At 37.7% G+C, this 22,914-nt stretch overlaps 1 protein-coding gene and 2 pseudogenes across 17 annotated transcripts; 2 read left to right on the top strand and 1 right to left on the bottom strand.

Annotated features, from left to right (window-relative positions):
- Positions 1–770: 770 nt before the first annotated feature.
- LOC104707543 (putative plant SNARE 13) lies at positions 771–2,856 on the bottom strand (annotated as a pseudogene). Its single transcript, XR_015564454.1, has 7 exons — positions 2,531–2,856; positions 2,243–2,280; positions 1,975–2,077; positions 1,360–1,590; positions 1,196–1,288; positions 1,047–1,121; positions 771–966 (listed from the first exon to the last, which is right to left on the bottom strand). The product of XR_015564454.1 is annotated as a putative plant SNARE 13 (transcript).
- Positions 2,857–10,965: 8,109 nt separating this feature from the next.
- LOC147940313 (uncharacterized) lies at positions 10,966–13,878 on the top strand. Of its 16 annotated transcripts, XM_087463345.1 has the most exons (7): positions 10,977–11,183; positions 11,322–11,453; positions 11,544–11,617; positions 11,767–11,830; positions 11,917–12,111; positions 12,197–12,458; positions 12,614–13,878. In XM_087463345.1, the coding sequence occupies exons 6-7, from the start codon at positions 12,425–12,427 to the stop codon at positions 13,816–13,818; spliced, it is 1,239 nt and encodes a 412-aa protein (XP_087319471.1). In that variant the 5' UTR covers positions 10,977–11,183; positions 11,322–11,453; positions 11,544–11,617; positions 11,767–11,830; positions 11,917–12,111; positions 12,197–12,424; the 3' UTR covers positions 13,819–13,878. The 16 variants fall into 16 exon arrangements, 10 of the variants coding, with proteins under 10 accessions (XP_087319468.1, XP_087319472.1, XP_087319477.1 ...); XR_015564650.1 differs by lacking the exon at positions 12,614–13,878 and having other exon boundaries at positions 10,972–11,102; positions 12,197–12,573; XM_087463346.1 differs by lacking the exon at positions 11,544–11,617 and having other exon boundaries at positions 10,972–11,102.
- Positions 13,879–16,128: 2,250 nt separating this feature from the next.
- Positions 16,129–16,865, top strand: LOC104707540 (pEARLI1-like lipid transfer protein 1 pseudogene; annotated as a pseudogene).
- Positions 16,866–22,914: the final 6,049 nt, after the last annotated feature.

Raw genomic sequence — 22,914 nt, 5'->3', positions numbered from 1 at the left:
TGTAAAGGTCTAGTCAACGTACGTAACACATGCAAGACGATCCATATTAACGGGGACTAAACAAAAGTGACGATTTTTAATATCAGCGAGATATACTAAACTTTCGGATGTCCATATCTCGCCGACTACAAAACACGTCTTTGAGTTGAGCTCGAAAGAAAACACGTCTTTGAGTTCAAAATTGAAGATAGTTGCATCTTAATTAAATAAGGATTATCCAAAATTTAAGTATTTTGGTTTTGATAAAATGATGATATATATATATATAATATATATATATATATATATAATATATATATATATAATTAAAGGGATATCGGTTTATACCGATTTGACATTGTGCCTCGCTATGGAGCTTAGAGACAGAATACTAGTAAAAATTGGTCATATAGTTATGAAAACTTCTGTAGGTATTACGAGTTTTTCGTAGCAAAAAAATATTTGTTACAGTTTTGCGACAAAATAAATTAATAACTATTTGGTCGTAGCAAATTTTTCTATCATCACAAATTGTAGCAAATTGCTACAATTTAGATACTAGTTAATATGTCGCAAATAGCTACTATTTGTGACCTAATTACTGTAGCTATTAGTAACACAAAGCTTCTGAAAAATGTGTAACAATTAGCTTCAAAAATGCACAAAATGCTTGTCATTAAATTGTGACAGTTAGCTACACAGTTAAATACTAATTAATACCACATTTGTTTATTTAGTAATTTCTATTTCTATTTAATTTTAAATTTATTAGATTGTTGGATAAATTGAAATATTAAAAGTATTATGTTTTATTATTTTGTTTGAAATCATAATACAAAAAGATATATTACATAGTAAATATACAAAATAAAAGAAATAAATAAAAATTACACAAATGTATCTCCAGCTAAAAAAAAAACGGATTAAGAGGAGCTATTCTGGGATGTCCCTAATGTCTTTGTTATTCGGGTATACAATCTGAAGAGTCTGTTAAGAAAAAAACCAGAGTTACAAATTTGCTAATGAGCAATCACAACTTTCATCAGGAAGAGCAGAGACAGTAGTACCTTCACTACGATAATGGCTATAACGCCGCATACAATGAGAAACAGGAACGCCATTATGCATTTATCGGTAGCCACCTAAAAAAATTGACATTAGGATACAGGTTTTGTGGTCAAGCAAAAGAGGAGATGTCCATATGAGGTTTACACACCTGTCTCCCTATCTCTTTCACCAGCTGGGATGCCTTCTTGATAGAGAATTGCATGGTGTCCAAGCGGTTAACTATGCGTCCCATTTGATACGTCTGCAAAATACAGGTTGTTTCAGACTCTACCCATAAGATTATGGAAGCAAAGAAGAAATGCTTTGCATTACCTGTCCCTTTAAATTAGCTGCGGTTTGAGTTCCAACTTCGAGTGTTTGTTCCACAACATGAAAGGAAAGGAACAAGAATTTTAACATAGATATAGTAAGTTACTAAGTTAGTAACAAAGACTACGGGAACATTCTTCCTTCTGTAACTTACCTGTTTTGAGCGCTCAATGGCCTGATCAGTCTCATCCATTCTTTTCGTTACAACATCAATAAGCTCCTGGTTTGACATAGCTATACATAATAAAATGACATAAGCTCGCATTTCCCAGTATTCACAGTCCCAAAATAATATATTCGCGCCATATCCAAACAGATCTTTCTTAATGCGAGAACCTATGTTCAGATCTCAGAATAATACATTTCTAGCAAACTGGGAATAATCTCGGCCAACCTATAACATTTCTATTACTATATCAACATCTGCCAGAATTTTACAGACAGACATTATAAATGATGTCAGACAATTAACCAGAGAGCATAAGTTACCCATCCAACATAATTCAAGTACATCTAGTATCAAGGAATCTAAGCTTTCAAGCATGACAATCTCTTTATGTTCTAAGCAAACTCATAATTTGGTAGCAACTGAATAAACAAGCATGAATAAGGACTCACATGAAGCCACTTGAACATTTTCCTCAGCTGTAGGTTCGCCACTAACTCCAGCTCCCATATCAAAAAGTTCAACTTTCTTGTTGCCAAGGGTACTCATATACCTGATATTCAAGACCAAGACCCCAAGTCAACATATATAAACACATAAAAGCCAAACTAAATCTTATAGAGATAACGCTGAACGGATCGATATGAAATCAAAGCCCAAAATGAACAGGTATGAGTTTCAAATAACGCTTCTTAAAGAGGATTGATAGAGATACTAACCTTTTTTTTTAGTGCAACGTAAGAATTGAGCTCCTTGATCTGTAACATTATCCACAAGGAGAAAGTTAAACGCAGGTGGTAAAAAAATACATACAGACAAAATGGAAGCATATACAAAGTGCAGTGGGGAGCGAAAGAAACTCAATATCTGCCTTAATATATTCATTTTGTTACAGAATACACCTAAAGATTGACCAAACTGATTACGACTGATGCTGCAAAATGGAACTTTAAGAACAAAAACTTCATCATTAAAGATGGAGATTAAGAGGCGGAGTTGAGGAATTACCATGGCTGCTTCTGGGTTTCTATAGAAACGGATTTGTGTGTAGTAGAGACAGCCAGATCTGGAATTAAGGTGACAAGAAATGGTGGAAGATGTGGAAGCAGAACAGGTTTCGGTTGAATCGAGTGGGTTTGGTGGTAGCTGCGGCGGAGGAAGACGACGAGAAGAGAAGAGAGAGGAGATCTGAAGAGAAGACGATGAGAAGAGGAGATTGCGAGTCTCTCTCTCATCTTCTTCCTCAGGTCAGGACCACGGAGATCTCATCTCCCACTCTCTCGAAACAGATTGTCCTAATTTTAATTTGGGGAAAAACAAAAAAAATTTAGATCGCTGATGCTTAAGGAAAGAAAAATGTTTTAAGCGTGAGTAAAATGTTACACTTTGCTACATTTACTGTTGTGTGTCATAGTGTTACAAAAAAAATTTGTCATTAAATATGTAGCATTTTTCTACAAATTATATATGTTACTATTTGTCTCTATGTAGCTACACTAAGTAACTAATTAGTTACAATAACTATTAACTTAAAAATTTGTCACTAATTTGTAACAATTTATAGATATTATTTGTTATTAATTGTTTTGTAGCAAAAAAAAATATAACTATATGATACAAATTTACTAGTGGAAGGAGAGCTCAAAAATATATATAACAAGAAGAAATAAGTTATGATCTGTGGAAATTGTTAAACCAAAACGTGAGATAGGATACTTGTGAAATGTTTGAAGGCGAGTTTTTTCCGTCTAGAGCTGTGATCTTTCTTCGAAGCTGCAAGTGGATCTCTCTTTTAATTTGATTTTCTGAGCGGGTGGAAGAGCCATGAAGCCGCCCATTGGGTTCTCTCCAAATGTTGTATATGAGAGCTTGAAAACACTAGCTTACTTATTGAATTAAGTCTTCTATTTGTGGTAGGATTCTTTATCCAATGTAGCAAACTAGCAAAATTGGAAGCTAGTCTGTCCGGAGGATCTCGGAGTAGTTTCATTGGATGAATAATTGGTCCTTGGATTCGTTTCCAAAGAGGCAAAGGAGGCATGTAGCGGGGACTTATAAATTCCATCTCAATAATCTATCCCTCGTTGTTAATCTGTCGAGGACTGTAAGCTAGGTCATAAAGGCCATTCTTGTAATGCACTCTTTGAACCAGACTTACTTGTGCCAAAGAATGGACCTGGCGGATAAAGATGTTTCCAGAGCCTCATTGATGAGAAGCATGTAAAAATATCCTTTCCATGGGGGTCAGTAGGCGGAGGCTGATTATGAACGCAGGTTCTGAAGAGTTGCACTAATTGATTCCTCCCTCTTGGTATAGCCCAGGTATCACCAATGACAGCTTGTCTGACTGAGGACAACAAGCTAATACATGTTATGCAAGGACCGGTATCATCGATAACAACAATTAAATGCCCTAGATCTGTCCAGTTGTCATGCCATAATAGAGTGTTGTTACCAGATATAACAGTGGGGTGTACAAAAGGTCTAGCCAGTTGCCTCAATTTTGCTAGCCGTCTCTATATCTAACTCCCAGTTGATCTAAAGTCAGCTTCCCAAAATTTCTGCCACTTATTAAGTGTTTTTTTCACCCAGGATACCTAGAGAGAACCAGTTTGCGAGAAGAGCATCCAGATGATTTTCAATCCGAAGATCTGATTCCAATTAGCTAGTCTTCTCAATCCCAATCCCCCTGCTGATTTAGGAGAACAAACAACCTCCCAGGAAATTTTTGCACCTCTAGCATTTGATGCAACACCATTCCACAAAAATGCATTGCACAATTGCTCAAGAGTTTCCAAGCAATTATTTGGAAGCAAGAAGATTGATGCCCATAAGTTGATGGTATTATTGATCACTGAATGGAGGAGTTGAAGTCTTCCTGCGAATGACAAGTGACGATTTGTCCATGAAGAGATTCTTCCTTTCATCTTGTCAATATAATCGGTTAATGTGAGCTTGTTAGGTATTAAAGGAACTCCTAAGCATCTCACAGGCAGAGATCCATGTGTGAGGTTGTGTCTTACTGCCAGTTGACCTATAAGTCTCTGTTATTTTTTTCTAAAAAAAGACAAGTTTTCGCAAGATTTATCCCCAGACCAGAAGCAAGCTTGAATTGAGATAGAACGTCCATAATTGCAACAAGCAAACTTTCTTCACCATCAAAGAATACAAGTAGATCATCTGTGAAGTTCAGATGCGTGATTAAAGGATCGACACACTTGGGATGAGTTTGGAATCTGTTCAGGTTGGCTGCTTTATCTAGTTGTTTGGATAAAGTATCTATTACCAAAGTAAAAAGTGGAGCAGAAATAGAGTCACCTTGTCGCAAACCTTTGTGTCCTGGGAAGTAACCATTCAGTTCTCCATTTTAAGATATTTAGTAGGATGGTGTGGTGAAGCAGGTAGTCAGCCAAGTTATGAAGACAAGAGGGAGATCAAAAGCTTCCAAAATGTTGGTTAGAATTTTCTAATTGACATTGTCAAAAGCTTCAGAGATATTGATTTGCAGGCAACCTCTCGTGATTGGGCCATCAATGTTAAAATCCGTTACTAGCTCGGAAGCTAGTAGGACGTTCTTGCAGAGGAGCCTGACTTGCACGAATGCGACTTGGTTTCTTTGCACAACGATGGCAGTGATCAGCTTGAGTCTCTTCGCAAGGATTCTGGAAATGACTTTTTAAATTGTGTTGCAACAGGATATGGGTCTGAATTCAGCAAGCTTCTCAGCCGTGATGGTCTTTGCAAGTAGCGCTAGAATAGTTGCATTGACCTGATTCAGTAGCATGCCCGTTTTGAAGAATTTCGAAACAACTTCCAGAAAGGCTGAACCAACTGTTCCCTATGAATTAATGAAGAATATTGTAAAACCGTCGGGTCTTGGTGTTTTGCTTCTTGGTAGGGAGAATAGAGTATTAGTAATTTCTTCTAGCGTAGGGATTGCAGCAAGAAGAGTATACATCTCAAAAGAGCATCTGAATAAATTGAGCAATTTGATCTATCAATTGATAGTGGCTGCACCGAGTCCTTTGTAACCAGATGTTGCTTGTAATAGTCAACCACCATATCCTTGAGCATGTTTTTGTCGGTAACTCTTTCTCCATCCTGATTCAGTAAGGAGCAAATTAAGTTCCTTACTTGATGCGTTATGATAGAGTTGTGGAAGAACTTTATGTTGGCATCTCCTTCTGCGCACCAACGAACTTTTGACTTCTCTCGGAGGAATGACTCTTCTGTAAAGGATAAGACATTCCATTTCCTTCTAGCTACCTTTTCTTCCTCGATCAAAGTGAAAGGTGGATGAGTAAGTATTTGATTCTGGAGTAAAGTGAGAGAATCACGAGCTTCCGCTATTCTAGCTTGTATATTGTTGTAGTTGTTCCCGTTAAGAACCTCTACAACCAAGCTTGACTGCTTTGAGTTTCTGACAAAGATTATACATCGCTGAGCCTTGGATACCAGGGATATTCCAAGCTGGATCAATTAAACTTGGGTAGTCAGGATGCTTTGTAAAGAAAGAGTAGAATTTGAATGGCACCTTCCTTCTCTCTATAGAGTTCATTGTCGATACTAGGATTGGTGAGTGATCCAATATGCCTGGAACATCGAATAGTGCATTAGACTGCAGGTAAGTTGTCAACTAAGCCTCATTGGTGAGCGCTCTGTCAAGTTTCCGTGTAATAGGATTCGAAGGCTGACTATTGTATCAGGTATTCGGTGATCCTCTACTGGTCAGTTCTGATAGTTCACAATGATCTACGCAGGACTGAAACTCTGCCATACCTTGAAGTGGAAGAGGATAAGGATAAAGAGAATAGTGTTTGGCAGCCCGTAGTATCTGCTTAAAGTCTCCAAGTAGCAACCATGGCCGACTTCTCAAGAGGCTGTTTCGGTGCATTTCCTCTAGAGTACTCCAGAGTTCCCTCCGAGCTATCTTGCTGTTTCGGGCATAAACAAAGGAGATTGTGAAGGATTGGTTGGACGAAAGATCAAAAAACTCCACAAGTAAGAACCTGATCCGTTTTTTGATATATAAAGACCTTTATTGTTGGATCCCATATCAACAAGATTCTTCCATTTTGAGCTTGAGAAGAGTAGTTGTAATCATACTTCCATCCCGAGAAGTTAGTAGCTAAGATAGATGATGCATTCTCTTGTTGGACATGAGTTTCCAAAATGGCTCCTAAAGATGGTCTGTTTGACCTAACCCAACTCTTAAGCTGAAGTTGTCTTTGAGTTTTTTCCAACCTCCAAATATTATAACAAAAAACTTTCATCATCATGGAAAAAGTACAAAAGGTTTTGAAAGACTAGCTTTCAAGCTTGATGATGGGAACATCCCTGTTTGAGGGAGCGTCTACTGGTGGAATGCTTACTAAGTTGAGCCTTTGATATCTGAGTATTTGTTGATTTCTTACCCCTTTCCTGCCTTTGGGCCTTCAGGTTTAGGTTTCTGAGTAGCATGAGTTTTAGGTGATATTTGTCTACGCCGAATAAAGGTTTGTCCTATATGAATTGCTTCTTCTTTCTATGCGAACTGAGAAGCCGTTAATGAGGAATCAGAAGATTGGCCCGATATAACTGATTCCTTGAGCTTTGAGGTCTTACCGACAACCTGTCAATCATTGGGTGAGTCATTTGCTAGGGAATCAAAGTAACGATGTGTGGAGACTGGTGGCACGATTGTTGGAGTTACTACTTCCTTAGTTGGAGGTAGCGGCGATTCTGGATGATTTTTATTAACAATCTTTGGTTGTCCCGTGACTTGTCAGGTTTGTGATGTAATTGATTTTCCAGTTGGTGAGCTGGGATTGATTGGTTGCTTTATAGCTTCCGAGGCTGCCTTTGTCTTTGAAGCTGCTGGTCTGGATATATCTGGCGCAGAAGGGCATCTATGATAGAGGTGACCAAACTCGTTGCAGATATCGCATTTTGGGGGAAGACGAGGATACTCCACTCAAATCCTCACTTCATTACCTGCGTCGTCATCGACCAAGACAGACTGGGGCAGCGTTTTTTGAGGAGAACCTCAACCTTAACACTTGTGTCTGATGATAAAGGCGATAGTTGATGCTTCTATGTGTGTAATGACTCTCCTATTACAGAAGCAATTGTACTAAGTCCTGGTAGAGAGTATAACTGGAGAGGAACATCTTTTAGGATTACCCGGATTCTAAGAGAGATTAGCTTCAGTAGAGTTAGAGCTGCTGTTGAAGACCAAGCGGTAACAGTGAAAAAACAATTGCTCGCTTGCCAATTGTGCGTTTTGGGGGAGGGTGTCGATCGACACCAAGGTGGGTGTCGGTCAACACCACTAATTTCTGGTTCGACCAGATTGAGTTTTTGATCGTTTTAGTCCGGTTTGGTTTAAGGAAAACCATTGAACCGAGATTTAAAAGGGGGAAAATGACCTAGGGTCGTGTTTTTGTTGTCTTACGCCGTTGAGAGTGAGAAAAAGAGGAGAAATCAGTTCCTAAAGGTTCTTGAGAGAGTTTGTGAGATTTCAAGGTGTTTTTGGTGAGATCTTGCTGTGGGAGTGAGGATTTAGGGCCAGGGTGTGTTAGAAGGTTGTTGGGAGTGTAGGATTCGTTGCTGTTGGTCCAAATCTTCCTACAAAGAGGTGAGTGCATGACCATGGCTAATCTAAGCCTTTGATTTCCTTGTTCTTGCTTGTGTGTTGTTGTTTTGTGTGTATTTTTGTTGGGGATTGGTTGCTACAGGTTTCTAAGGATGTTTCCGGCTTGGGTTTTGAGTATTGGGCAATTTGGAGGAGTTTGGGAGCGAGATTCGACTCTCGCCTTCGAGCGGATCGCGATTGCATAGGGAGTGTCGGTCGACACCAGCAAATTGGGCATCGATCGACACTGTGGGGTAGTGTCGGTCGACACCAAGTCCAGTGTCGGTCGACACTCGGCTGGTGTCGGTCGACACCTCCCTTCCAGCGAGACATGTTTGATTTCCTGGTTTGTACTTCTTGTTTGTTGATTGTTTGGAACATTGATATCATTGTTGCTTGTGTGTATAGCCCAGTAGATGGGAGGATTGCCTCACTGAGTGTTTATCATGTACTCATGCATCTCAATATGTGTTTGTGGTGCAGGTAAAAGCAAAGTGTGATCGTGGAATCAAGGCGATGAAGAGGAGGATGTTCTAGGGACTCGATTGTATGTTGTCTGGCATTGCTGGGTTGCCAGAGTTAGTTTTTTAGGAACAATGTTAGGTTGTCGGTTTCATGTTTCCTGATGTTTGATTATTGGATTGTTGTTATGGATATTTATTGGTTATATTATTATTGGATATTTATTGATATTGCTATTTCCGTTGTTGTTTGTGGTTGTGGATAGGTGGCTAGTGTGTATGGGACCACTAGTTATAGTTATATTATATTTATATTTATTATTTGTTAATTAAAAAAAAACCGGGTCGGGTCGTTTCAATTACTGGAGGAGAAAACAGAACTTCAGATGTGTCTGTCTCTAGGATGAAATTCTCGGGTTCATTGAGCAGAGGATGATTCCGCGTCTCCATCAACGGAGAGGTAGCTGGGAATTGAGTCGAGATTCCCAAAACTGGATCTACAGCGGAGTTTTTTACAGTCAATGGTACTGTCAGATCGGGAGGATCTATTGTGGGGGCCTCTGAGGGAGGGTCCGACATTGCGAGAAAGGAAGAGGGTGAAGAAAAAAGAGATTCTCAACAGTGGTGTGAGGCCAATCTATCGGCTAGGAGCAATCTGAGAAATCGCCCTTTTTTGCCACTTACTCGGCTATATTGTTTTGTAGTCTAGCTTTTAGTTGCGTTTTTAGTAACGATGTGTGGAGATTGGTGATACTAATATATATATATATATATATATATATATAACTGATATATATATACTAATATACTAATGATAATGTCTTAAGCATACGAAATGCATATATATTAACATCAACTGTTTTTCACAAAACTCATTAATTTTGGTAATATATTCGTTTACTTAAAAGAGGAGAAAAACTAGATTGACCCAAATTAAAAGATTAATTACTAAAGTAACTTATAAAATGTGAGAGTTAGATGAGTTATTTTTTTGCCTAAAATACTTTTTTTTGCTTTGTTAGGAAAAAAATAAAGTCAAATTTACCATTACAGAATTTTTTTAAGAAAATCAAAATATTTTCAAAAGTCTGTCGGACTAGTTGTGACATATTTATTTGTGTATAACAGATTTGTTTTTGTACAACTGATTTATTTTTGTATGACAAATGTTTTATGACAGATTTATTTTGGACGACAGATTTTTTAACTACAGTTATGACAAATTCATAATTGATGACAGATTTATTTTTTACGACAGACTTATTTATAAATATACCACTGACTTTCACAATATATGACAGATTTGATATAATTTCTGGCAGATTTATTTTTCACAGTTATTTCAGAATTGTTTTCTTGATTAAAAATTTGTCGTAACATGACAGATTTTTTTACAGAGAAATGATTACTAGGTTGACCTCTAGTGGTAACAGATTTTTTTTAAGTTAAAACAGATTTTTTAGTTTAACCAAAAATTTGTTGTTTGATAACAGATTTATAACGTTTTTTTAAAATTGCTAAAATGACCTATGTGAACACCATATGTTATGGCAGATTTGTTTACGTTATGACAATTTTTTTTGTTTGTTTCCAAAAATCTAGTGTTTGATAACAGATTTATTAGATATAAAATGTAAATATAGTGACAACAGATTTGTTTAAATTATATTTTTTCAGCCACATTTTTATTACTATATTTTTTATAAATCATATTATGAATCACATTTTTAAACTCATATATTTAAAGCATATTTTAAACATTTTAATTTTCCTAAATCATATTAAAAAGTTAGCATCATATTTTAAATCATATTTTTATATATTATATTATATTTTCATAAATCTTATTTTAATATTTTTTATATACATTATTTTTTATACGATATATTTTTTATACATTAAATTTCATACATTATATTTTTTGTAAACTTATTTAAAATATATAATCTTAAACTTCATATTTTAAAATTATAACTTTATACATAATATTTTTATTAACAATTTTTTGAATATTATTTTTATACAGTATATTTTAAATCATATTTTATTTTTATAAATTATATTAAAAATAAACATCATATTTTTTTAATCATTTTTTATTAATCATATTTGAAAATGAAAATATTACTATAATTATATGTTTTGGTTTATTGTTTTTTCAAAAAAATAATAAAAAAAAAAATTCTGTGTTTTTAGTCTTTTTACTTTAAAATTATGTCATTGTAGTTATTGGATAGGATACAGTGTTAATTTAGCAATTAATTGCCAAATTAAGATTAAACTAGTATATCAATACAATAATTCACCAACTGCTGAATTAGTAAAAATAGTGAACCAATCGAATTATAACTATTAATACAGATTATTTTGCTTACCTATCAAATAACATTCTAAAAGTCTAAAATTTCTCAAAAAGGTCCCAAAATCTCAACAACCCGGAATCTGATTTCTCAATTCTCGCTTCACCGTGTCTCAAGAACTCGCCACCACTCTGTAGTAATACGATGTGTGAATCAACAATTTTGGTGTTCTTGATACAATTTGCAATCCGTTCTTGCTCAAGTTTCGTTTGAAATTTCAGAACCATGTAAAACTATATTAGTATGATATAGATATCGGGAAGAGTATATTCCTTATATTTATGAGTTTCGATTTCGTCTAGAAGTGATGAATCTGTCTAATTAGGTTAAGTTGTGATATTTTATGGTTTTTTTTTTTTTTTCAGCTGTTAGGTGAAGATGGATCATCAAATTGAATATGGTGTTGAAGTGACTGGGTTATCTCCATCTGTTTCTGAGAAAGATCTTATTGATTTCTTTTCTTTCTCTGGTACAATCGAATATGTTGATATTGTCAGGTAAACAAACTTTACTTCCAGACAAAATTGGTATTTTGTGCATATTCTGGATTTACAAGATTAAATCTGCTATGTTGTTACCGAGACTAGGTCGGGTGAGCAAACTTGCACTGCTTATGTGATGTTCATGGATTCTTATTCTCAAGAAACTGCTGTTTTACTCAGTATAAATTGTTTCGATTTTATTCACTTTTTTCTCTCTTTTACACATTTCTCAGTTTTGATCTTTCTGTGTTTTATTAGATAGTAGAATCTTACACTCACTGGTTTCATGTTTGGTCTCATTTCTAAAGCTCATTCGTTCTTCAATCAGGTAGCCTTATGCTCATCGAGGCGAGTTCAACGCTGGAGAAGCAGTGATTAAAGCTCAAGAAGTGGTGATGGACTTACTGAGATGAGGTTTTGTGTTGTCGATTCTGGATCTTCATCGTTTAGACTGTGATTTGTTTCCTTTTTGTTTCAGTGCGAATGAGAAGAGTGGATTCATCAACCTCGTGTCACGTTACCTCAGGTTTGTTCTTCAATTGAAGGATTGTAAGCTCATTGGGCTCTCTGCAGGTGTGGTCCTTGCAAAGTGACTGCTCCCAAATACAAAGAGCTATATGAGATGTACAAGGATATGGTGTTTCTTAAGCTTGACTACAACCAAGACAACAAGGTTTGTTCTTCCTTTTGCTATTAATGTGTCTTTATTCTTATGTTAACACATAAATATTGAGAGCAAAAAATTGTGCTTTTTGCAGCCATTGGCAAAGGAGCTAGGAATTGGAGTGGTTCAGATCTTGAAGGACAACAAAGTACCGATCATCAACAGTTTGACCTTGTAAGCTCTCGACAGATTGTGCCTGATTTGATGTGTATGACTCATATGAAGCAGAGGAAGTGTTTGCGTATTCTTCTCCGATTTGATACCATATCTACTTTCACATGCTGAACTTGATCGAAAGGCTGCTCACAGTTGACCTGTGAGAATGGAACTCCTCACTGTTGGAATTCGGAGGGAAGGTAATACTGCTTTGTGTCCATTATTTCCCTGGAAATACCACTATTCTGTAAAGTAGAACAGTTCTCCGAAAACCCATGCAAATAATTAAGATGATCAATCTGCTTTTTCTCAAAATTTGCCTTTAAAACAAAAAATGGAACGTATGAAATTAAAGGAACTACAGGCGAGCTTTTCCCTGAGATGACCTTCTCCCCTTTGTTGATTTCGACCTCCTTTCTTACTTTTCCGATGTGTTCGGTTCCTTTCCTCAATCTGAGGCCTCCTGCAGCCCCGCCACCGGAGCCTCCGTCTCCGCCAACCCCACCAGAACCACCGGATCCACCAGACCCTCCTTCTCACGTTTGCTTGCTCTCCGACAAATCTCTCTCTCAGACGTCGTCGCTAGCCTCCTTTTCGTCTAAACCTTTCCCCTGTTTGCTCTGGCAACTCTCCACACCATCGCTCTTCCTCTCCACACCGTCGCTCTTCCTTTCGTCATCGCCGCTTCTCCTCTCTGCACCGCTACTTCCTCAGATTTTTGTTCTGAAACCTTTGGTAGTGCTTGTGTCTTATCCTCATCTCCCATCCTTTGTGTCAACGGCCAGTGGCTCTCTTGGCGTTGCCTTACGATGGCTTACTGCCGTGTGCAGTTCATGTTGTCAGTTCCGAAGTGAGCGCATCTCATCAAGGTTTGCTTCTGACTTCTTGCTCTTATGCCTTCCATTTACTAAACTTAGTTGGCTTTCTAAATCTGAGATAGAGAAAGACTTAACTAGTTGTGTTGAATGGGATGGTGAGCCCTGTGACCCTTGTTGGAAAGTAGTCATTGAGTTTGGTTTGTTCTTGGACTGCAATTTGACTCTCTTGGATCACGTCAATGGTGACTCCGTTTTACCTTGTATTGAGGTCTCTATTAGATTTGTTCTAGTATTGTTTGTTACTAAGGGCTTTGTCCCGACCTTTAGCATCGGCATCTTTGTTTATGTCGATGTAATTTGGGAAGATCAGTCTCTGCTTAGAGCTATGCTTCCTCATCTTGGCACCAACAGCCTCTTTCTCTTCCCAAATGTCCCTCTTGTGAGTGGTTTGGATGATCAAGCTTCACCGGTTTTGCAAGGATCTTCCTCCCGGTTGTTAACTTCCTCTGCCTTAGTTGTGGAGCTTGTAACCCTTTGGGTTGCACTGGATACAGTCTCTCATGGAGTCGTTGGGATTGTTATGTTTCGATCTCACGTATCTTCCTTTGTAAAACTGTATCTTGCATTTATCCCTGGTTTCTTTTCTTTTGGAGTTTTTGTAGGCACCTCTTGCCCTGTTTCCTTGTATTTTCCTTCTATTTGGGTTGTAATTCCTCCTCTTCTGAGTGAGTTTGAGACTTAATTTCAATGAAAATTATTAGTTTGACCAAAAAAAAAAGAACTATATCAAGACTTCAACATTGAGAAATATTTATCTTAAGGAATATCCACTAGCCGTAAAAGAAACCATTAACCACGATGGACGAAAAACTGTAAAAATCAACATATTCATATCTAAAGGACTAATTGAGCCTGAGGATAATAAAGCAATGTACACCAAAGATGCAGTAAGTAGCGAAAGACAAAGTCATCATAGAGGCAACATCACATCTAATTAGTGGTGGCATGTGCCTTGGAAGGCGTAAAAATTGACTAACCCCTATATTGACTCAACACCATGTTATGTTTTTAATTTGTTTGTTAGGTAACAGTAATAGGAAACAAAATTTGGACATCCAAATTCCAAAGAAGCAGAAGAAAGAGTTGATTGCTGCTGTTTCAGAAGGAGAAAACTGAAAAAAACAGTAGAAGGTATAACGCCAGTCTCCTTGTTTAATTTGTGGTGAACAGTGTGACAAATTTAGTTAACTTGAGTGTGATAATTTGTTATCTTGGTTGGTTAATTCCTTTGGTATTTATTGGTTCGTTCGACAAAAGTAATAATATGTTGTTTGTCCATGTGACTTACGATTGTTTAAATAAAATACAAAAAAAAAACGAAGGCTGTATCATAATTATTTTTTTTGTTTAAATTTAGAATGTGTCTTCCAATACATCCTAATACAAGAAAAAATTGATTTTAATCTACAATTTTATTACAATAATAAAACTAGCAACACATAATAACAAAACCCTAAAACCAAAAATATTACCAATGAACATTGTCAAAAACTATATTAATAATATTTTTTTAATTATAAACACATATAAAATTATCCAAAAATAATAAAAATAAAAATAAAATATGAAACAATTCTGCGGCGTAGCGCGGGTATTATCCTAGTTTTCACTAAAAAGAAATTTAGTTATCTATTATTTAAAAAGGTGATGGAAACAAATGAATGTACGTATAGTCTCCTATAGTCCTAGACTATAGTATCTAGTAATTATGAAATGAAAAATGGGACTAATTATCTCATGTACGACCGGTGGTGAAAAGATAACCACTTGAAAAAGAGGTACTAAAAATGTAATTGACATTTGCAATAGTTATACCTACTAATTTGTTTGTATTAATGTTTCCATATCACCGTGTTATTATTTTCTTAATTGACTTTTTTTTTTGTCTTCGCATTGCTGAAAACGATGATGATTGCTTTCGGTACGAATAGTAATTTGTTTCTATTCTTTTTGTTTTTGTCCTACCAAACTAAAACATTATATTTTATTTCGTAACAAAATGTTATTATTTGACTTTACGAAACTCTTAATTTTGAACATGTTCACATAATCACATAATTTCTCAAACTTCTCAAACTTAATTAATTAGTTACATTCTTGATAGATCAGTATCGTTTTATATCTCATATTAGGTTATCAAAGTTGGGATTTAACTTTATTATCGTATGAACCAATATAAATAGAGAAAATTCTCAAAATACCAACTTTCAAGTTTTGCTGCCAAAAATAGTATATGGTTTAAAATACCACTAAAACTTTTGGTTTTCCAAAAATACCACAAACACAAAAAATTGATTTTTAAATATTTTGAATTTCTATTTCTAATTTTGGATTGACCATTTTAAATTTAAGATATACTTTTTTAAGAGATAGTGTTTACTGTTTAGAATTTAAGAATTAATTTTGAAGGTTAAAGTTTAATTTTTGTTTTGTGGTATTTTAAAAAAACAAAAACTTTTGATAGTATTTTTATAACATATAGTATTATTGGCAAGAGACTTGAGAGTGTGATACTATGAGAATTGTACATAATAGCTAGCAGATAAAAAAATTTATTACAATCTTCAGAAGAAAAAAAAAATGAAATTCTTATCATACCAGTACAATCATATGTAGTTCAAACATCCATATTATACAATCAAACAAGAGGGTTTGATGAAGAAACTTTGATTGGTGGAAGCCAGTCCATGAAAAAAACTCATCGGGCTGATGACCAAGACTAAATGTTTTGGATTAATTTTTTCTACTAAGAAAATATTGAGAAATTGTCAGATACATCGGGATTTTCGTCCCATTTAATACATCGGGTTTGATGTTCAAAAAACAAAAACGAGAAATTAAAATATGTATATGTACAACAGATAAGTGAAAATATAATATGAGATATTTTGTTAGAATTACAAATATCTGTAACTGTAATTAATTTTACTAAATCAAGTTGGTCCTCTTCACATCTTTCTAAAACCCTATAAATATCCACAACCTCTCTTCATTTTTCTTCATCTCTCTCTCAAACACACTTAAATAATCCTTAAAACACCAAATACATCTTTTGAAAATAATAATGGCTTTAAATAACTCAGCCTCTCTTGCTCTTTTCATTGCCCTCAATATCCTTTTTGTCACCTTAACCGCAGCTGATTGTGGATGCAACCCAAGTCCTAAGGTCTCAACTCCTTCAGTCCCAAGTCCTTCGGTCCCAAGTCCTAAACGTAGGCCGGTCACGCCTCCGACTACCCCTAGCTCATCTGGAAACTGTCCTATCGATGCTCTCAGACTCGGTGTGTGTGCAAATGTCTTAAGCAGTCTACTTAACGTGCAATTGGGTCAGCCATCATCTCAATCATGCTGCTCGCTCATCCAAGGTTTGGTTGACGTCGATGCTGCGGTTTGTCTATGCACAGCTCTTAGGGCTAACATCCTCGGAATCAACCTTAACGTCCCTATATCTCTCAGCGTACTTCTCAACGTTTGTAACAGAAAGCTTCCATCTGGTTTCCAATGTGCTTGAACGATATAGCTATGCATACTACTCTCACTCACAGTGTTCTCTTTAAAATCATTACAGTTCGAATAATTGCATGCATGTATGCAAGTTAAGTGTCTAATGTTTTAATCTTTTGTTTAAATTATCTATAACACTATTTTGTAAACGCTTTTCCGCGTATATATGTTTCTGTTGTAATTTTGTTCTTGTTTTATACAATTAAATGAAAGACGTTTCATATACATAGTGAATGTGTTGACCAAAAACAATATATATATTTACATAGTGAATGCCTTATGTATTCAAATATTCCCTTTGTATTTTTGGATTGGAGTTTTCACGAAGTTTTGTGCAATTTAATAAATGAGGTTCAATACAATCAAATCATTTTCTTTTTTATAATCTTGGGTGAGCAGAGTGATCATCAGAATGGGGTCTAGAACTAATAACATAATCTAACCACAAACAACTTAAGCTATTCGACTAATCTTATGAAATCAAATGGACTCCAACACCAAACTGGAGGAATCTAGTTCGACTTGATTTGAAAAGACTATACAACAAAACCGCCTGATAACATAAGTAGTCTAAGCATCTACTTCACAGCATACATGCAACTTTGTTTTGAATAAAAAATTGAATCCGGAAAAAGCGAGTTGACATCTGACCCCAAATCCAACTACCACTAAGCCACAAACATGTTTGGCCAATCAAATGATTATTTGTCCGAGAATGCTCTTGCCAGCTGCAGTTTCTTAGCTTACTACCGTTTACGAATATATGTCTATATATCTACAGTTACTTTGCAATTAACGAATGAGACACAATATAATTCTTATACGTATTTTCTAAACGTTTTTACAGTCACGTATATTAATATATATTTAAATATATATATATATATATATATGGATTTGGACTTTTTTCGTGGAAGCTTCGGTTTGATATATATAATTTTTATCAACATTTTACAAATTTAACAGTGATAATAACGGATTATATCGCTTTTTCAGGATTAACCTGCATTTTTTGGATTTAGAAGATAAATTGCAATAAACAGCGATTTGCGTGTTTTTGCAAAAATCCCTTTAAAAATTAGATGCAGTATATGTAAGCTTGAAGGCTGAATGATTCATTAGAAAAGAGATTTACAATATATATAGTACATGCATAATAGTAACTAGGTCAAGATGAATGACTCTCCTATCTTTTCCATATATATCTCCTATACGTCCCCTCAAGATGGAGGGGCTTTGGCGACTCCAATCTTGGAGACTAACTCTTGAAAATGTGGCCGAGGGAGAGCTTTCGTCAAAGGATCAGCAAGTTGGTCATGCGTCGAGACGTGCATAATACGCAAAGTCCCAGCTTAAACATTATCCCGGATGAAATGATAATCCAACGCAAAGTGCTTCATCTGTGAGTGGAAGATAGGATTAGCAGCAAGATGCGTTGCACCAATATTATCACAATATATCACCGGGACCGCAGGTATGTCAACACCTAGTTTGGTTAGAAGTGAGGAGATCCACCGTATCTCGGCAGCCGTGTTGGCAACGGCACGGTACTGTGCTTCGGTGGAAGATCATGCAACACTAGTCCGCTTCCGGGAGGACCACGAGATAGGACTACCGCCAAGATAAATGACATATGCGTTGGTGGAGAGAAACGTATCAGCATCGCCAGCCCAATCTTCATCGGAATAACCATTAAGTGTGAACCCGTGAAGAGAGAATGGAGTGTTAACACGGAGGTAGATGCCATGAGGTTGTGTCCCAGCCAAGTAATGCAACACACGTTTCACTGCACACCAATGAACATCCGTGGGTTGATGTAGAAATTGAGACAAACAATTCACCGCAAAGGCAATGTCCGGTCGTGTAAAAGACAGATATTGCAAACTGCCAATGACGACAAGGTATTCACGAGGATCATCAAGAAGAGTGCCACTGCAGAGACTAAACTTTGGATGAGGTGACATCGGTGCAGAAACTGGTTTGGCATTCAACATTCTTGTCCGTTGGAGAAGATCAACAATATACTTCTTCTACATAAGATGAAGACCCGCAGGTGTTCTTGTCACTTCAATCCCTAAAAAATATTTAAGCTCACCAAGATTTTTGAGAGAAAAACGATCACCAATCATACGAATAACATTAGCAAGCATGATGGGGCTGCTGCCTGTGATCAGCATATCATCGACATATACCAAGATATAGACAATATCACGACCCGTACGTTTGTTAAACAAAGAGGTGTCCGCCACAGAATTAGTAAAGCCAAGGTGAAGAAAATAACTGCGCAATTCTTGATACCACGCACGGGGTGCATGTTTGAGACCGTAGAGTGCTTTCTTAAGACGACATACGTAGTGTGGTCGATCAGGATCAACAAAACCCGGTGGTTGTGTGACATACACCTCATCAAGTAAGCGACCTTGGAGAAAAACATTATTGACATCATCAACTTGTCGAATGTGTCATCCTTTGTTGACTGCAACCTGAAGAACCGAACGAACCGTCGTGGACTTGATGACAAGACTAAAAGTGTTGGTATAGTCCCGACCCGGTTATTGATGAAACCCACGAGCAACAAGGAGAGCTTTATACCTATCAATAGAGCCATCAGGTAAATACTTAATAGTAAATATCCACTTACAACCAACAACATTTTTTTCTTGAGCAGGAGACATGAGTTCATGTGTGCCATGACAGATTTGTGCATTTATCTCCTCACACATTGCATTACACCACTTAGGATTACGCAACGCCTCAGCCACCGTCTTCGGGATTGTCGGTTTTGGAGTGGTAAAGTGAGCGTATTTTGGGTTTGTATGCATTGCGTGTGGTTGTGGAGGAGGTGGTGATGGACTTGGTGAAGGAGAGGAGTGAGGTAGTGGTGATGGAGTTGGTGAAGTGGTGGAGGGAGATGATGGAGTTTTCGAGTTTGTTAGGCTTGGTAACGGAGTTGGGTTTCGTGATGGAGATGGGCTTTGTATAGAAGTTGGACTCAAGGTGTTCGAGAGTGTGGTTGAATCATGGTGTGAGGGTGGACTGTTATTGGTAGGTGGAGACTTGTTTGGGGAGTGTGGAGACGATGATGGTGGCGTTGCCATTGGGGAACAAGTGGTGATATCGGAGATAGCAGTGATGACGTTGTTGACGATGACGTTGGCGAAGGATCGACGGGGGTTTCGGGACGTGAGTATGTACGAGTGAGCGTGGTGGAACAACCGTTGCTTGTGGTTGAGAGACAACAGTCGGTGAAGACAGCGGAGGTGACGCCGATGTGGAGACACGACACGCAATTAAAGCAGCAAACGGAAACGTTGACTCCACAAAATGGACATGACGCAATGTGTAGACATGACCCAAAATCGTATCCAAGCACAAATAGGCACTTTGAGTTAGAGAATAACCCAAGAAAACACACGGTAAGGAGCGATCATCCAGTTTATGAGAGGTATACGGTCGGAGCCACGGAAAAAGAGACAGCCATACACACGAAGCTTGTTATAGTTGGGCGGCTCACCAAACAACTTGTGAAACAGTGACATGTGATCCAAAACCGGAGTAAGCATGTGGTTAATGAGATACACGACAGCGGAGAAAGCATAGCTCCAATAAATCTTTGGCATCGAAGACTTGCTAAGCAATGCAAGACCCGTTTCAACGATATGGCGGTGCTTCCTTTTGGATATACCGTTATGCTCCGGTGTGTGTGGTGGTGTAGTGAGGTGCGTGACCCCCGAGAAGCTAAGAATGAGCGCAACACAATAAACTCCCCTCCATTGTCTGAATATAACGTACCAATCTTGTTCTTAAAACGATTCTCCACTAACGGCACAAACGTCATAAGTATTTCTTTGACTTGTGACTTGAGCTTCATCGGATATAGCCAATTATAGTGTGTATAATGATCAACCAATACCAGATAATACTTAAAACCATCGATGGACACAAGCGGTGATGTCCACACATCACTGTAAATATAGTGAAGAGGATGTTGAGACACAATGGTATTGTTATGAAACGGAATTTTATGACTCTTATTGATGAAGCAATCAGAACATGACAATGGAGGTTGCATAGAACCAGAAACAAGCAATGAAAACCTTGAAACTATAGCTTGTAAAATTGGTAACGCCGAGTGACCGAGTCTTGCATGCCACGAAAGAAGATCAGATTTGTTCGACGGTGAAGCAAACAACGAGACAGGTGGTGCAATATTGACAGGCCACTCGTACAACTCATTCCTAGTCCTGCCTTGGAGCAAGCGGACCCCCGTTTTGAGATCCTTCACCTGAAATTGTGCAGGAGAAAATTCGACAGAGACTTGATTAGCATTGCACAACCTATAAACCGATATTAAGTTCGTTTTGATGTTAGGGACATAAAGAACATTTTTCAAAGAAACATCACGAGAAGTAGTAGGAAGATAAGCAAAACCAGTTTGCGTAATGGGAAGAGTAGACCCATCAGCAATGTTAATATCCTCCCCACCATTGTAAGGTTGATGAAGAGCGAGGTTGTTCAAGTCCGACATCACATGATGTGTGGCACCACTATCAAGAATACAAGGATTGACATTATACCCAGAACCAGTGACAAGATTCGCTGCCATGGTGCATAGGACTGAGGTTGGCCGAAAAAACCACCTTGGTGAAGTTGAGAGCAGGTGCGAGCACTGTGACCATGAATACCACAGATTTGGCATTTGCCTTGGTAACCACGCGACATGCCATTGTGTGGACGAGACTGACCTTGCTGATTCTGCGGAGAGAAATTGGACCAGTAGTTCTGTTTGGGACGCTGTTGGGAATGGTTACCATAACCACCAGAGGAGCCACGATAGTTCACTGCATTGGCACCTAACCACAAACACAACCAACAGCGGAAATAACAGATACCAATATCCAAACAATAATCCAATAACTAATAACCAATAATCAAATATAACAATACTCCAATATCAAACAACAGGAAACAAGGAACCACCAACCTAGCAAGTTCTAAAGACCCAACTCTAGCAACCTAGCAATAACAGACAACATCCAATCGAGTCCCTAGAACATCCTCCTCTTCATCGCCTTCGAAGCCGAGAGTCGAATCTCGCTCCCCAATCTCTTCCAAATCGTCCAATACTCAAAACCCAGGCCAAATACGTCCATAGGAACCTGTAGCAACCAATTTCAGCAAGAAAAATACACAAAACAACAACAAACAAGCAAGAACAAGGACATCAAAGGCTTAAATTAGCCATGGTCATGCACTCACCTCTTTGCAGGAAGATTCAGACCAACAGCAACGAATCCAACCTTCCTAGCAAGCTTCTAACTCCTTCCCAGCCTTGGATCTCTCAAGAAACAGCAAGGAATCTCACAAATCTCTCTCAAAAGCTCAAGAACAAAGTTTTCTCCCTTTGACTCTCAAAAATGATAAACGCCGACAAAGACAAACCCCAAAAACCCTTCCTTTCGTCGACAAACACTTAAGTAACCTGGTTCAATGGTTTCCCAAAACCAAACTGAACCAAAACGACGATTACAACATTCTAGTCGAACCAGGAAACCTTGGTGTCGACCGACACCACCATGGGTGTCGATCGACACCCACCCCCAAAACGCAGAGTTTTGGTTCGCGGGCGTTACAAGGAACGACATAGGAGATGCCACAACCGCAGATTGAAGCTTGACCTCATGATGTAGAAGTTTTTCATAGACTTCAGGGAGAGTCGGTGTTTTCTCACGTCCTTCAAGTTGATCAACAACAGATTTGTAGTCATCAGTCAATCCTTTAAGAACCGCCTCAACCTGATCTTCATGAGCCATGGCAGCACCTAACACCGCAAATTTGTCAAACCTCATCGTGAGACCGAGAAAGTATTCATCAACCGGTTTGGCGTTCTTCTTCCATGCTTGGATCTGATGACGGATCTGTTGAATGTGGCTTCGGCTTGGTGCAGCATAGGTGTTGGTAAATAATCGTGCCGAGGAGGGAGCTATATATCAGCCGATCCTGACGCTTCCACAAAGCGTAATCAGGATTAGGAGTCGTGACACCAGCGGTAGTGACTGTTTGAGGAGGCACCTCACCAGATCCATCGAGGTAGCTGGCGAGATCATAGACATCAAGGAGAGCTCGAACTTGGCGACTCCACATGATGAAGTTGGAAGCAGTAAGCTTTGTTACATTAGACATGTTAATGCTGAGGAGTTGAGGGGTATTGACGATAGCAATAGTCTCACTCGTGGCCGACATAGTTGAAAAGCGATGAGCGACAAAAAAAAAA

The sequence above is a fragment of the Camelina sativa genome, chromosome 8, assembly GCF_030686135.1.
Source record: "Camelina sativa cultivar CO46 ecotype springtype chromosome 8, ASM3068613v1".
Lineage (NCBI taxonomy): Eukaryota > Viridiplantae > Streptophyta > Magnoliopsida > Brassicales > Brassicaceae > Camelina > Camelina sativa.
This window is presented reverse-complemented; position numbering and strand designations above follow the sequence as displayed.